The 15,769-nt window shown below is 37.0% G+C and overlaps 3 protein-coding genes across 3 annotated transcripts; 1 reads left to right on the top strand and 2 right to left on the bottom strand.

Annotated features, from left to right (window-relative positions):
• Positions 1–3,733: 3,733 nt before the first annotated feature.
• On the bottom strand, positions 3,734–4,424 carry LOC113228026 (cyclin-dependent kinase inhibitor 1C-like). Its single transcript, XM_026461162.1, has 2 exons — positions 4,352–4,424; positions 3,734–4,156 (listed from the first exon to the last, which is right to left on the bottom strand). Exons 1-2 carry the CDS (start codon positions 4,367–4,369, stop codon positions 3,809–3,811), a joined length of 366 nt encoding a protein of 121 aa, XP_026316947.1. The 5' UTR covers positions 4,370–4,424; the 3' UTR covers positions 3,734–3,808.
• Positions 4,425–6,285: 1,861 nt separating this feature from the next.
• Positions 6,286–7,911, top strand: LOC113228010 (cyclin-dependent kinase inhibitor 1C-like). The gene is made up of 2 exons (XM_026461139.1): positions 6,286–6,323; positions 7,322–7,911. The coding sequence occupies exons 1-2, from the start codon at positions 6,306–6,308 to the stop codon at positions 7,862–7,864; spliced, it is 561 nt and encodes a 186-aa protein (XP_026316924.1). The 5' UTR covers positions 6,286–6,305; the 3' UTR covers positions 7,865–7,911.
• A 2,202-nt stretch (positions 7,912–10,113) lies between these two features.
• On the bottom strand, positions 10,114–14,035 carry LOC113228042 (vegetative cell wall protein gp1-like). The gene is made up of 4 exons (XM_026461182.1): positions 13,948–14,035; positions 13,400–13,783; positions 10,888–10,911; positions 10,114–10,809 (listed from the first exon to the last, which is right to left on the bottom strand). Exons 2-4 carry the CDS (start codon positions 13,757–13,759, stop codon positions 10,114–10,116), a joined length of 1,080 nt encoding a protein of 359 aa, XP_026316967.1. The 5' UTR covers positions 13,760–13,783; positions 13,948–14,035.
• Between the last annotated feature and the right edge of the window lie 1,734 nt (positions 14,036–15,769).

Genomic DNA, 15,769 nt, shown 5'->3' with positions numbered 1-15,769 from the left:
ATAGATAATTTCCTTTGCGCGCTACTCAAATCTAATAAAGTCCACTTTAATACTGAATTCGTCAAATTCTTTAAAATACAAACTTTTTTCTGCTCCAATACATACACAAATTATAATAAAGTACATAATATTTAATTATAACATACCTTCGACTATGATGCGTTTTTATCGCATTAAGCATTATATCTTTAACTGCCTCTGTGGTCGAACGGTTACCATGCCAAACTGCCACGCAGAGGTCCCAGGTTCGATTCCCGGGCCGGGAGAAATATTTATATGGCCTACATTTATTTCTGTCGTGAGCTTTGGTGTAATTTGTGGTTGTCTATGTGTGTGTCCATGGCACCCGCAACACAGGGTTTTCCTAGGGCGGGACTATGTTGAATGTGTGTGCGTTGTTATCTAATATATCATAATTTCTGGATCATTAACATGTTATGTGAAAAAACTGACCTCAAAAATGCGTGGAATTACATATATTTGCCAAGTTTTATTAAAATCGGTTACCGGAAAGTGTGCCAAATCGGATTCATCGCCTAGTTTGCCGCCTTTAGAGGTGGAATATTTTGTTCAAATTGAAATGGAACTACTACCGAAGTACCCTCTTTCCAACAAAAAAAAAGAATCATCAAAATCGGTTCACCAATCGGAGTTATCACGTAATATACTAAAAACCCCTGCTATGTATATTGTTCGTTTGAGAAAATAAGAGTAAATAAGTAAATGATCAAGTAGGTACCAACAAAATTCTTTAAAAATATAGTACGTACATACTAGCACGAACACACATAGGTACTTTTCGTTGTGATTATTCATAATACTAAAAAATTCTCAACTACTAGAAATAAAAATTTAATTACAATTAAGGCGACATTTCTATATCCACCTGCTGGTAGCTGTAAAGGTACCTCACTGGGTGATGAAATTCTCTCCTAGTTTTATCACAGATGTCGCTACGGCAAAACAGTCGTTAATACCAATACCAAAGATCCGACAATAAGCACATAGAATGATTCATGAGGCCCGCTGGTTCGTTCGTCTGGCACGATTTGCTGGGAGACGTCAGTTCGAATCCAGCCGGATCGAAGGATTTTTTTCTAAGTGTTCGATCTTTGTATTAGTAATTGTAACAAGTTAGTGGAGTGATTTCACAAAAAATAATTGGAGTTGGTGAAACATCCTGACATTCAATAAAAACTTAACTAGAGAAATTGTAAATAGTTTTATATATAAAAAAAACACGCTTATAGACGAAACGCACAAATAAGGCGCACGCGCACGCACGCACTCATAGCCCCGGACTATAGTATCCCTGTATCGCGGGTACCATGGACACACCCATAGACAACCACAAATTACATCAAAACTCACGAGAGAAATAAATGTAGGCCACACAATTATTTCTCCCGGCCTGAGAACCGAATCTGGGACCTCTGTGTGGCAGACCAGCACAGTAACGCCCGTAGATATAGGTAACGCTATAGTCACTCAAGGCAGTTTAGGAAATACAAGAAGTTCTAGATTATTTTGAACGTAACGGTAATAAATCATTATTATCTTACTGTAAAGGGACACTCAGAGACTCTACAATTAAATTAATTCGGTATTTGTATTATTTAAAGAACTGGAGAAAATGGAATTGACATTCCTGAGATTCTTGTGTACAAATACCCATTTTTATACCGTACGACTTTCCTCCTTTTGCGTCCTGAGATTTAATTATTTAGACGTAAGACGTAACTATGGTCTATTGTAGCATCTTACGAGATTCCGATTACCCAGAATGGGTAGTGCAACTGGTGCGCTTGTTCGCTTAAAACTCGCGAGTTTGTTTAAAACTCGGAAATATATTGATTATAAACAATAGCGAACAGTAACGTAAATAAATACATTCATTTCTATTTCATTTCATATGTTGTAAATAATATTTATTTTCCTTTTTTTTGTCACGGATCAAAACGGTTAATTCTATCCTCTTACAACACGACTAAAATTTATCTTTCCATACATGAAAATTGCCTGTTGGCTCTTGGTCAAATGTACATGATTATATATTGGAGGTTTATTAGAAACGATGCACTTTTAACAACGAGTAAACTTTACTCCCTACGATTAGCTATACATTACTGGCTTACACCAGTAATTGTAATGAAATTTGTTTACTAAACTAACAATGTATGCCGCTACTTTCAATTGCTGTGTCGCTTTATTAATAATAATTGAGTAATAGGATTAGGAGGCTATTCAAAAGGGAGCAGGGCGTTGTCAATGACACCATTATAGCGCACAAGTGTGCCTCACACGGTCAGCTGACTAGTAACCGTTAATTAGAAGTATTATGGCACATATTACAAGACGTAGGCCTAGATAATTTTAATTGGCTTTATCATTTTAGGGGTACGCAATTTGCACACATTAATATTGTCGTAAACATTGAAACGGTACAAACCTTAATTTTATCAACTTTATTAACCTAAATTTTAAAAAGTATCAATAATATTTATGGAATTTGTGAAGTTAACGCAAAAAACGGAATGTCGAATACCCAAAACGTATAATTGAGGTACTACAGTTAGTCCTTGTAGAACACACTTCACACATGCGACAACTTGTGGTACTAAAACAGGTCCTTGCGTGACACTATGCTATTTCATAGTGTTACATAGAGATACCAATCTTCCAATTAAAGTATTGCAGATAATTACATTATCTCTTAAAAAAGTTATGATTAAATAATAGTGCACATTAATGTACGTAGCTATTCGACAAACACGAATGTTATCTGTTGAATAAACGCAGACGGCGTAAAATAAGTGCGAAATAAATAAAATATAAACTTCTGCTAGCATGTTCAAATTTGTATTGTGTAGATACAGGTCGCAATATGACAAACCTTAGTGGTTTAAAATGCGATTAGAAACATATTTGTGTATTTTGTCCTTTATACAATAAATAAATAAAAAAATAATAAAAAAAATAATTATTTTTGCTATATTAATTGGTTTACTTCGTAATAATACGCTTACGCTTATATATGCAGTTTTACGACCTCGGTGGCCCAAAGGTTTGCGTTGTAGGCGCTAGATGAGGAGGTCCCGAGTTCAATAAATTCATTTTCTGTAAAATTAATTTTCGAAATGAAGTTTTCTAAATTGGTTCTGGTCTGGGTATTCTGCTAGTAGGGCTAGCACAACAGGGCGCGGCTTGCGTGAGAGCCATAGAAAGCGCAGGATCTCTATGCACGAATAGCAGTACATCGCGCTTTATGTCGCTCTCGCGCAATTACTTTACTGATTTTTTACTGATGATATAACTTTATTTTTATTATTTATTTATTTTATAAAATCTCGGATCTATCTATGTACACGTTTTCATCTTTAAAGTTAGTATGTAGTAGTCAGATAATCTCTGGCTCCATCATGTAATTAATTTATAATTCTGTAATAATTCGAACAATCGGTGTAGTACAAAGTAAATTTTTCTGTGTATCAAAATTTTGTACCGTAATATTTGTGTTTAATTTATGTTAAACAAAACTGTATTCTATTTTCAACACGTTACACAAAATCGAAACCTCTGATAAAATTTTAAACTAACTCAAACTTGGATACAAATAGAACAAGAAAAAAGTAAATCCTTCGGATACCTACACTTAGTTAAAAAATAAATTACAACGCTACGAAAAATTTTGTTTATTTATAACATTCTATTTATTAAAATAACGATTACAAATACCAATATACAAACGTAATTTATTTTTAAGATCATTTTTGAGCAAGTCACTAGGCAATGATGTCACCAAATTCGTCTATAGGTAGTAAGGAGATGAGAAGTATGGGGCTGTAAAGGGACCAGTTGGGGCCACTATTGGAGCAGCTGGCGCTGGGGCGACAAGTCTAGCTGCAGCTATGACAGGAGCAGGTGCAACGACTGGAGCTGGAGCAACAACTGGTGCAGGAGCAACGATTGGGGCGGGAGCCACTACTGGTGTAGCTATGGCGTGATTCACGGTATGTGCCGAGTATGAGCTAGCGTATGGTGCCACGGCGTACGCTGCAGGTGCGATAGGGGCCACTGCCGGCGCCACGAGGGCAGCAGGCGCTGCCGCAACTGGCAAAACACCGGCTTTAGCAGCGACGGCCAGAGCAAGAATGACCTAGAAAATTATAATTGTGTAACTTTTATTTTTTATTCATTTATAATGGTTAAAACGCTGACTATTAGATACTTATAAATTAGATAAAGAAAATTGTAGCATATTTAACAAGGAATGAAAAGAAACAACCCCGTGGTTACCACGCAGTACACTACTTAAATAAAACAATATTATCATTGAATTCTTGAAACTTACAACGAACTTGGCGATCATTTTGCTTGAATAACGTGACTGCTCACGAAGAGTATGTGCAAACTAATCCGGAGGACTGTGTCGTCTCCTGGGCATCGTCACGTTTTATACTACTGTCAATTGAATTAAGCAATGCGTGTGTACAAGACATTGCTGCGTGCAATTTTTTGACCCGCGCACTTGTGGCGCATTCTAATTCGGACTCTGTGCACATTCATCAATTTCACCGCACGTTATATAACCGATGGAATTATGTTTATAGGTGACTGAACAAGACCTTCTAGTCTTCACTTATTCAAGACAACATAAAAATTATGTTTTTGTTTTGTATAACTTTCTACGTTCCATTCTACAAAAATAATTGTGTACCTATCTGATTTCAATTGAATTAATGTTGGTTATTTAGTATTTTAGTACAATTATAATTAAGAATGTTAATTCTTCTTTTCAAGCTTTTCGTTACAAATAATTACTGAGGTTGTATTCACGCCGGGTGGTCGTAGCAACTGCTACGTTAATAAGAAGAATAATCGGTGACAAATAAAAAAATTAACGAAACATTTTTATGATAAAATGAAATTGAAAGTATTATGAAATTGAAATTTATTTCAAATTCTATAAGTATATTAAACTATGTAGAGTAAGAAGTTAACCGATAAATACAGCATTTTGTTTAATTAAATGCTCACAAATCGACGTCAAGTGTCTACGACGTCGATTTGCGTAACAGGCCGTTACACCACACCTTGCCATTCCATACCATACCATACCATACCAAGCACTTACTAAAAGTTAAAGATGCAAAACTAAATGATGCGTATGCTCCACAGTGTTTTATAAACCCCAACTTTATGACATGCCCTTATTCTTCCAAATTCAGAGAGTAGTAGAACACTAGATTGGAAAAATATAAATAATTTCAAAGTATTTTTTTTTAATTGAGCAATATGGTCCTGATTAACTTAAAAATAAATAATTTATATTTTTTACCTTTTTTATGTTTCAATAGTCCGCCGCGTTATTTCGTAACTTTTATACCAGTGATGGTTAAAACTGTTGGACTTTGAAAAAAGAGCATGTCACTAAATCTGGGTTTATAAAACACTGTATGGTTATGTGCATGGTTTTTACTTGTAAGTCAATGGATTTCCCAAACCATTTAAGTTATTATGCGTAAGGTACATATGTGTGATGATTTGTATATTGCAACAATATATTTATTTCCTAGAAAACGAATTGCCAAGCATAATGAAACTGAATAGTTATATTTAGGTACTTTAAATACATGTATTGCCAAGTGAGTAAAAATTGACACTACAAGAAGAATTATTCAGAGCTCAAAAAGTAACGTCAAATCAATGAAAATGAATCAAGTTATTAAAGATAAAAAAAAATCGTCCGATAAGAGTTATTAACATCCAGACGTAAGGCGGGATATCATCCTTACTTGGCCGATATTCCCTTCAGGCGTACTAAACGCTTTTCGTAATTTTTATAATACCCACAGCCCAGGAATGGAATTTTCTGCCTGCGACTGTGTTTCCGAGCACATACAACCCGAGTATCTTAAGTAGGACTGAATAGGCACCTTCTGGGCGAGATCGTTCCATTGTAGACTACACCTATCTTGCGGCAGGGCTAGATAGTGGTCAAAAGCAAATCCCTTGACTAACAAAAAAAGTATTGATGATTGTCAAAGACGATTGTAAACTTGGTGGATTGTTATTCGACTATTGCAAATGCAAAATGCACGTTACACAAATTTCTCAATGTGCTCCATTTCTCTGCACACGTCTCCGCGAATCCCCAATGACCGATGCAACGCTTCCAACAGTTGCTAACACGCACGTTTCTTGAATCTCAATAAACAAACTATATAAGCCTTTGCTTTATTTCTTGGCAGACACACTTCTCGTCTTCTATCGAATAAGGAAGGTTCACTACCAAATTTAGCAAGATGTTTTCTTTAAAATCTGTAAGTTTTTTTTTGTACATTTATTAATAATAACTTTATTGAATAATGAATTTTAAATAATGGTTTTTTGCACTTAGTAATGAGAGTTAATTGGCAATATACGAGTATAGTTGAAGAAATATTATTTGCACCGATGAATGTTATCTCTTGGAACGGCTTATTCTGTCTATTACCTACAATAGGGCAGTACAACCATTATCACTTCTTTTACTTAAAGCGTACGAGGAAGTAAGGATTTTGGTCCATCGTACGAGTCATCAGTGCGGTAAATGCTTTTTCTGAATTCTAGTTTTGAATTATTTATTTACTCAACAGTTCGATTTTTTTAACAGTAGGTACTTTTCTACTAATTCAATAAGTTATTTCCGCGTTAAGATTATCAAGCGTAAAAGTATTTGAACTAGTTGTTTGCATTACAGATGGCACGTGCGTTATCGAGACGGTTCACTCTTTTGTCCCTATTGTACTCTAAAGTTGAAGCGATAAGACGAATCGGTGCAAATAATATTTCGCCAACTTTAGGTTTTCGCGATTGTTACACATGGGAAATGAAACATTTTTCTGGACTCAAACTCAAAATGAGTCAACCGTGACCATGAACCTGTAAAGGGCCCAAAACGTTGGTTTGTTTAAAAAAATAAATACACGCAAAATGACAAAAAACGGTTCAAAGCTTAACAATAAGTAGTTAAAAACTGGAACTAGCGTCTGTTGCTTCAACATGGGTAGCCACGTTGAAGCGACAGAAGCTGGTTCGAGTGATGATGTTTAATAAAAATAAAATATTGTAATAAGTGATCAAAATAGTGTAATAAAATTCAAGTTTGGTTTTAATTAAGTTTAGTTTTAAAACTGAAATTAAAACAGGACGCAAATATTTGAAAACAGGCGTAAAAAGCTAATACAAAAAAAAATTAAAATTAAAAAACCGGAAAAATTTTTCGAAATGGCGCTGCAAAACACCGACGATATATGCATATTTAATTTTATCTTTACAGATCGTCCTTGTTGCTGCCGCTTTTGCCATTAGTGCAGAATGTAGTGCAGTGGCAGTGCCCGCAGCTGTAGCGGCTCCCTTAACAGTGCCTGCTCACGTTGGCTACGCTCATGCTGTGCCTCAGAACATTCCTCCATATGCATCTCAAGTCAACGTGGTCAACAGGGCAGCTTACCTCGCTGCGCCTGTTGCGGCACCAGTGGCTGCAACCTTCGCTGCTCCAGTGGCAGCTTCGGTTGCAGCTCCCCTTACCGCCCCAATACCGGCACCATTCACGGCTCCAGTACCTGCACCCTTCACGGCTCCAGTACCTGTACCGTTTGCATCACCGGTCGCTGCCCCATTCTCTGCACCAGCAGTTGTACCTGTCTCGGCACCAATAGCGGCACAATTCCCTTCACCTATTCCTACCCGTTTTGCTGCTCCATTTGCCGCGTCTCCATACATCGCTGGCCCCGCGCCTTTCTATCCTGCACCGGTACCATACACACTGCCTGCCTCTGCGCCTTTCCCGGTGCCATACGCCCCAGCATTCGTCCGATAGCATTAAGAAAACATCAAACACCTTCCTTTTCATAAGACTGTTGCATACTTTATGGTTGTTTTTTTATCGAAGTATCAAAATTAATAAATTTTTAAACAATATTGTTCTGATTTATTTCCCTTCAGCTTCCAGAAAACGCCACAACTTTGTCCAATTTATATTTTTACGAAATTTGATTTCAAATGACGACCTGTATCGAAATTGATACTATCTTTTATCCATTAACAAAAAATATTAGAGTCAATGGAATTCAATCACATAACACGCTTGGTAATTAAATAAACCACAGTCAGTACTCCGTTAATGAAAAATTTAAACAGCTTAGGGCTGATTACCATGGAATTAAACTATTGTGTCTCATCTTTTTCTTTTACAAAAGTTGATAACTAGAGCTCACGTAAATAGCGCGTGATATGAAAGATCCGTAACCAAGAACATGACCCTAATTATGGGTCGGTATCATAATGACTATATTATTTATTACTTTTTCAATTTAGTTTCTTAGGAAATGAAACTATTTTTCCGGATATAAATCGCGTATATTTGTTTTTTCAAACAAACCGACGTTTCGGGCCCTTTACAGGTCCCATGGTCACGGTTGACTGAGGTGGTACAGTCTTCAACCAGTTATGTCTAATATTAATGCAAACCACCCTATTTTTTCACTATAGTTACAATAGTTATTAATTAAATACCTTATTTTTAATTTTACAAAGAAAACATTCCAATTTACGCTACATTAAGTTTTACAAATTATTTTATTGAATAATAATAATAATAATAATAATAATAATAATAACGCACACACTCAACATAGCCCCCGCACTAGGGAAACCCTGTGTCGCGGGTGCCATGGACACACACATAGACAACCACAAATTACATCCAAACTCACGAGAGAAATAAATGTAGGTCATACAAATATTTCGCCCGGCCCGGGAATCGAACCTGGGACCTCTGCGTGGCAGTCCGGCATGGTAACCGTTCGGCCACGGAGGCAGTTAATGAATTTTTATTAAGTTTAATTTATTATTAATAGAAATTAGAATGAACTAAAACATAAAACTAAAACATAAAATTAATAACTATTGTAACTATAGTGAAAAAATAGGGTGGTTTGCATTAATATTAGACATAACTGGTTGAAGACTGTACCACCTCAGTCAACCGTGACCATGGGACCTGTAAAGGGCCCGAAACGTCGGTTTGTTTGAAAAAACAAATATACGCGATTTAAATCCGGAAAAATAGTTTCTTTTCCTATGTGTAACAATCGCGAAAACATAAGAATTCAGTTTCTTGTAATTAGAATTATCACGTTGTGATGAATCAGAGTAATCTTTATTTATAAAGAGGGTCTTTCTGCAGCAACTTGAGCGTTGAACATTTTCTATGCAAGGCTGCCAGCAGATGGACTGCACATCTGTAGTCCATGCATGCAGTCGAGAGTTCAACTGCTAGCGTCAGTTGCAGTCGATGTGAACGATAGTCCGAGAATCAAAAGTAGCATTTACCGTTTCTAAGAGAATAGGTGATGTTTTTGTGCCTGAAACAACTTGATCTTTAGTAGTAAAGGCAACGAATGCTGATAATGAAATGTCTCGACGGATTTATGTTATTTGCACATACATTTTAGATCGCAAATTCAGATTCCAAATTGCACCCCATGAGTATAATCGGGGATTACGAATGTGAATTTATTGACAAATTAAAGTTGATGATTTCGATAGCTATTTGTTTATTTCCTAATAAAAAGTAAGGTCAACTTTTGGAATTATAAATGTTCTGAATATAGTGATAAACTACAAGTAATATCTTCCATTTCGACATTGACATATACACTGAGCCCTTGAAATAGGTGCGCAGCCATCACAGCTTGAAGTAAGTGTCGTGTGCAGTTGGTTTCGACTGCATGCGTTGTACACATCAATTTCGCGCATGCAGTCCGTCTAGTAGCAACCTAATCGATTACTTCAAACATAACACTTTTATAGAATTTATCATTATGATCTGTGACTGAATTAATAAAGTATTTCATTAGATCAGTCTTAGTACGGGCTTTTAAGGAAAGGATTTATAATTTGTTTTTTTTTAAAATTTATTTTAAATATATCTCTAAAAGTAATTGTTCACTTATTTAAATAGAATAAATAATAAATCACAAGAAAAAAAGTATATTTACAAAATTCTTACAAAATTTTAATATAAACTATAACAGTCACTAACAATTTATAACTACTAGACTAGATTCACTTCCACGCGAACTGTTTTACAAGTGGGGCTGCTGGAACAAAAGGAGCCGGCGCAGTTGATACCACTTTGTTGAACACATGAAGGGATGGAAGGAATCTTGTGATTGGTAGCGCTGGAGCCACTGCTGGGGCAAACACAGGAGCTGGTGCGAACACTGGAGCAGGAGCGACGGCAGGCGCAACTGGTCGGACGATAGGTGAGAATGGCACTGCCGGTAGAGCAGGAACAGCTCGCGCAAACACTGGTGAGGCAGGTAAAGCTGGTGCTACTCGGGGCAACAATGGTGTAAACAGTGGCGCCGGTGCTGGAGCGAAAGCTGGTGCTGGCACCACTGGAGCTGGGAACGCCGGTGCAGCGAACACAGGCGCGGGTGCTGGAGCGTAAGCTGGAGCTGGCAGCACCGGAACCGGAAACGCTGGTGCAGGAAACACAGGAGCAGGAGCAACCGCTGGTGGAGGTGCTGGTAACACAGGTGGAGGAACTAGTGCTGCTAGAGGAGCTGGAAACAGCGCCGATGGTGGTGGAGGTGGTGGTGGTAATGCATGTCCAACGGCCACAGGCGCTACCGCGTGTATAGATCTCGCTCCAGTGGGAAAATTGTAAAATGGAGCATATCGCACTATTGGTACTGTTCTTATTAAGCCTATGCCGCTAGCGTTGCAAATAGCTATGAGAGTGAGCGTGAAAACTACCTGTAAAATTAATTAATTATTAATATTTATGTTGATTGTTAATGACAACATGTATGCAAATTATTTAAAGCTACTCACTAATCTTATCAGAGACATGATTCCCTGGTGACAAGTTGATTAGTCGAGGGTGACTGTGGAAGTGTGTTGAAGGATATGGCACAAGTCGTTATATAGTTCATACTGTTGCAGCATACACTGTGTTGTATGGTCGGTGGCAGTTTCACTTTCTGTCGACAGGACATGTGCATACGCAATTAGGTGGCAGCACGACACCATCGATTACCGAATCTGTCAAACGACTCACCATTCATAGGAACGTTATATAACATAAAGAGGTTTGTGGGGAACATTAAGTATGCATTTGGTAACTAAATGTAACTTCGTGGAATAAATTGGCGTCCTTCATCGATTGATAGACAATACGATAACGTAATGTATTGATGTTATGGGATAAGTAAAACAAAAGAAAGGGGGCAAATGCCGCGGTCACTGTTAAGTATCCAAAGTCTGCAAAGTTGCGTTATGTTGACCCAAACCCACAAAGCAAAAAAAACAAAAAATATGACACAATATTTTTTATGATCTTGTTCGTCAGCGAAGGACGCCCTAGATTTTAAGCAAAGAACGTACGTAGTACATTTGGATTGAATGCTAATAACGTAATTTATGTATGCAGTTCCTATTTTATATTCAAAGAGAGTTTCTGTTAGCGACACATTATGGAAAATTATCTTCGTGTAAGATGTCACTCGAAGTACATTTTACGAAATAGGTAAAAGAAACAAAATATGATGCACGATGATGGATTTTACACAATATTTTTAAATTAATGTGGTGCCTATAAAAAATGTTCAAACATAGTATGTCCTTTGTATAATTATTTCTGACGTTTTGTTAATAAAATCTTTTTTAGTATTATATTACTATCATTATTTATTTATTTTATAACGCACACACTCATAGCCCCATACTAGAGAAACCCTGTATAGCGGATGCTATGTGGACCCACGCATAGACAACCACAAATTACTTTACAGAGAAATAAATGTAGGCCTTAAAAATATTTTTCTCGGCCCGGGAAATGAACCCGGGATCTCTGCGTGGCAGACCAGCATGGTAACCGTTCGGCCACAGAGGCAGTTAGGCAGTCTATGTTAGTATGTATAGTAGACACAGTTTTAAGTTTTAATTAAATGAAGACCTAATTAAATAATTCTCGTAAGCCGCTATTCTACGGCGGTGAACTATGGTCCTGTAAACCTTATTCTTTTTTTTACAGTAACTACGTGACGGGACGAACAAGTTGTGCGCCTGATTGCAGTACCAGTTGCAATACCATAGAGCTCTAAATCACAAAGCAAATAATAATCAATGTGAGGCGCTCTGCGCCCGACACCCTGAGACATAAGTTGACAGGTCCCACGTGCCTATAATTTCACTAGTACCCCGTATCCTTCAAAACCGGAACGCAGTAATGCTCACACTACTACTTGGCGACAGAAATAGGTAAGGTAGGCAGTACTACCCTGGACGAACTCTTTCACAATTAGTTCTACTGCTATTATAAAATGCATTCAATTTAATCATTTAAAAAATCGGGCGATTAGCTATTTAATCAAGATTTCAAGTAGAGAGTCAAACTGTCAGCTTCCAGTATTTTGTGACTCAGTCTATCCAAGATCAGCCTTTCATTACTTCGATGATAAATAATTTTAAAACAATCATTATGTATTACAGATTTAACAGTTCTCTAATCAAACCCTACCTATGGCACAATAGTCACATGTGATCGTACGTCATAAGTGCTTTTATCACACCAAAGTCGTGAAATTAATACCTACTACTAGCACCAAACTGTAGGTATATGAAATATACCTACAGTTTATAGTATACAATTTAGTAACTCTAGTAACTCTCATATTTAATCATAAAAGTTGTCGACTAACTTCGTTTGTAGAATCTGTAAATATCTCTTCTCAAAGGATGGTATTTTGGAGATGTGGCCATATTACATCAAGAATGGGAAGCAAAGGGTTGTTGTAACACTTTTTAATGTTCCATCCTCTCATGTCAAGTTGCATTTGTTTTTGCAGCGGCTGCGCAGTCTCATGGAGTGATTACAATGGAATGTTTTCTGGAAAGTATTGTTTTGCGTAAACCATTGTTGTACCGAAATAGGCCACTTTTCAATTGTTCCTTTTGTACATCACTATGGCTTCCATACGTAATCAGAACAAGGTCTGCTTTGTTCCACCCCTACAGTACTTTTGCCAAGGCCTGAAGGACTTCCTTGAAAGTTTATCAAACATATTCCAAATTGGGCGCAAACAACCATTTTGTGTATACGTAATTCTTTGTATGGGTTTGCCAAAATAATTCTCCAAGGATATTAATTGTAGCTGAATTAGAATTTAACGTAACATTCTATTTTGGTAACTAATTATATAAAAGTAGGTAAATAATTAAAAAGTGATAAATTATTACATAATCAGTGTATTTGGTATAACATTTTTAGTTATCAGTCTTGGTGTATGTTTTACTTAAGAGCAAATAAAGGGGCAGTTGGGGCGTAGTAGGGAGCAGGGGCGACGTAAGGTGCAGCGTAGCGGGCGAAGGTTGGTACGACCGGACTTGGTGCAGTGTAGAAAGGTGCGGCCGGGGCTACAATCCTAGCTGCCGGGGCCACGAATGGAGCTGGCGCGGCTACCACTGGAGCAGGAGCGGCCACTACAGGTGCGGGTGCTACAAACCGAGCAGGTGCAGCAACTACTGGGGCGGCTACTACTGGGGCAGCAGCTACGAGGCCGTTGTACTGTCTGGCAATGTACTGAGAGCTTGACGCGGTGACAAAGGGCGCAGGTGCTGCTACCAATGGAGCTGGAGCGGCAACTATGGGAGCAGGCGCCGCTAGTAGAGCTGCTGGCGCAACGCTCGGTTTGGCTAAAGCCATAGCGATGGTAGCCAAAAAGATCACCTGTAATTATTACTTTATTATTAGATTTTCTAAGATAGCCATATATGTTTATTTTTTTACGAAGCTGAAGCTTCATTGCGCCACACTTACAATTTTGTACATGTTGTTGTTGTTTTTCTGTCAACCAAAAAATGCGATTGATGTTAACAGTAATGCGACATTACCTTTTATACGACGAAGATTCACCTTGTACCTACTGCGTTTCGTCAGTGTTGCACCGTATCGTTGGACGCTGGGCACGCAATGAGGACGGTTACGACAATGAAGCCTGGCTTGACTGATAACGATATAGAGTACTTGATTTTGAACTAATCAGTCAGCTTTATCATCAGAACTTCGAAATGCCGGAGAGCGTAAATTCTAGCAGATCGTTAAAGGATTATTTCAAATTACTTTTTTTTTACAGTATACCAACAAAAAAATAAGTTTACTCTTAAAATTGATAATTGTAGATAATCTTCAGGTGGTTTTAAAAAAAAATAAAAGTAATACATGTATGTTCGTTGCATCTAATCGATTCTTTGGCTCATCTAAACCAGGTTTTGAGAATTTATTTTACTGTTATGGAAATTACTTTTACAATGACTTAGACGAGTATTGGCAGTTCAAGGTATTTGATTTAGGCCATTTGCAGTGGTCCGAAATTTTTTTTAGGTAGAGGACATTATAACGACCCGTTTAAAATAAACATTACTTCAGTTTTTTTTGAAGTATTGTTTATTTTTAATCAATAGTTTAGAAGCTATGATTTTTTACGTATTTTTTTTGAAAATTTTCTACTCTAGTCACTAAAACCACTCTAGTTTGAAAACTATTTTACTAAATAAATTGAAATTTGGTATGGAAGTAGCGTGATCATGTAGCTAGCATGCAATGAGCCATTTTTGTGTTTGTTCTAAGATTGAACAGTTATTTTCGACATTTAAGAGATTTTTTATTTGTTCACGAATAAAATATTGAATGTGAAAAATGTACTATCAGAATTCGCAATAATGACCTTAAAAACCACCTTAAGATGTAGGGATTGTTTACAAATAAAATTGTAGTGTTGCAACTGTTGAAACATCTTCATAAACTGACATGACGTGCACCGAGTCACTAAAAACCAAAATTGACGATTTATGTCATAATCGTTATTCGAAGTTTAACTTAATTTTTCACAAGAAAACATGACTTCAACTCAGACTTACCTCAATTATTATGAAGCCAATCTCTAATAGCCATAATGTACACGAAAAAAAATTGTTAAAAAACAGCTAAAAGTTCGGCCCTACTGATACAGAGAACATTCATTGTTGTGTGCACATGTCACGGTCAACCACGATATGGCACTGGTTCGAGCGCAGCAGCATCGAAGATTTTTTTCTTTGTGATTGATCTTTGTATTAATAATTACATGAAAGTAGTGGAGTAATTTCACAAAAATATTATTTTCTTTATAATAGTGTAAAGAGACGGGACAAAGAAGTCGTGCGCATGATGGTAAGATACACGCTTGTCCATAACAGTGGCAGTGCCACTCAGAGCTTTAAATCTCAAAGATCTGAGAGGTACTGCCACTGCGCCCGTCACCCTGAGAAGTTGAGAAGTCCCATGTGCCTGCAATTTTACCAGCACCCTTACCCTTTAAAACCGGAACACGGTAATGCTGACATTACTGGTTTAGTTGCTTCAAAATATTGAGCGTCGCACGTTTTCACGTAATTTAAAAAATGAATTCACAAGAGGGAAACGCGTGTGAAATAGAGATTTCATATTATACGTACTGGCTCATACTCTTTTTATTTCTCACGCTCGTAGTTAGTCCTATACTGCGAATTGAAATGGTAAATAGTGGTAGTTTCTAGGTGCTCAAGTGTTTTTACTTACTAAAACTATGAAAGTAATTTGAACAACTATTGACACACATTATTAAAAAACTAGATATCGTACAAAATTTTCATTAAGAAGGCATTGCTTGATAAAATACCATAAAGTCCTTGGAGT

Source organism: Hyposmocoma kahamanoa, unplaced genomic scaffold (genome assembly GCF_003589595.1).
Source record: "Hyposmocoma kahamanoa isolate Upper Pololo Valley unplaced genomic scaffold, ASM358959v1 220, whole genome shotgun sequence".
In the NCBI taxonomy this organism is placed as follows: Eukaryota; Metazoa; Arthropoda; class Insecta; order Lepidoptera; family Cosmopterigidae; genus Hyposmocoma; species Hyposmocoma kahamanoa.
Note: the sequence above shows the minus strand (reverse complement) of the source record. Positions and strands in the feature narration are given on the sequence as shown.

Coding starts and splice junctions, on each gene's coding strand:
- LOC113228042 (XM_026461182.1), bottom strand. CDS start 13,759: ATGGCTTTAGCCAAACCGAGCGTTGCGCCAGCAGCTCTACTAGCGGCG. Junction 10,912..13,399: donor CCCGCTACGCTGCACCTTAC/GTCGCCCCTGCT, acceptor ACTTGTCACCAG/GGAATCATGTCTCTGATAAG. Junction 10,810..10,887: donor TCATGTCTCTGATAAGATTA/GTGAGTAGCTTT, acceptor TTAATTTTACAG/GTAGTTTTCACGCTCACTCT.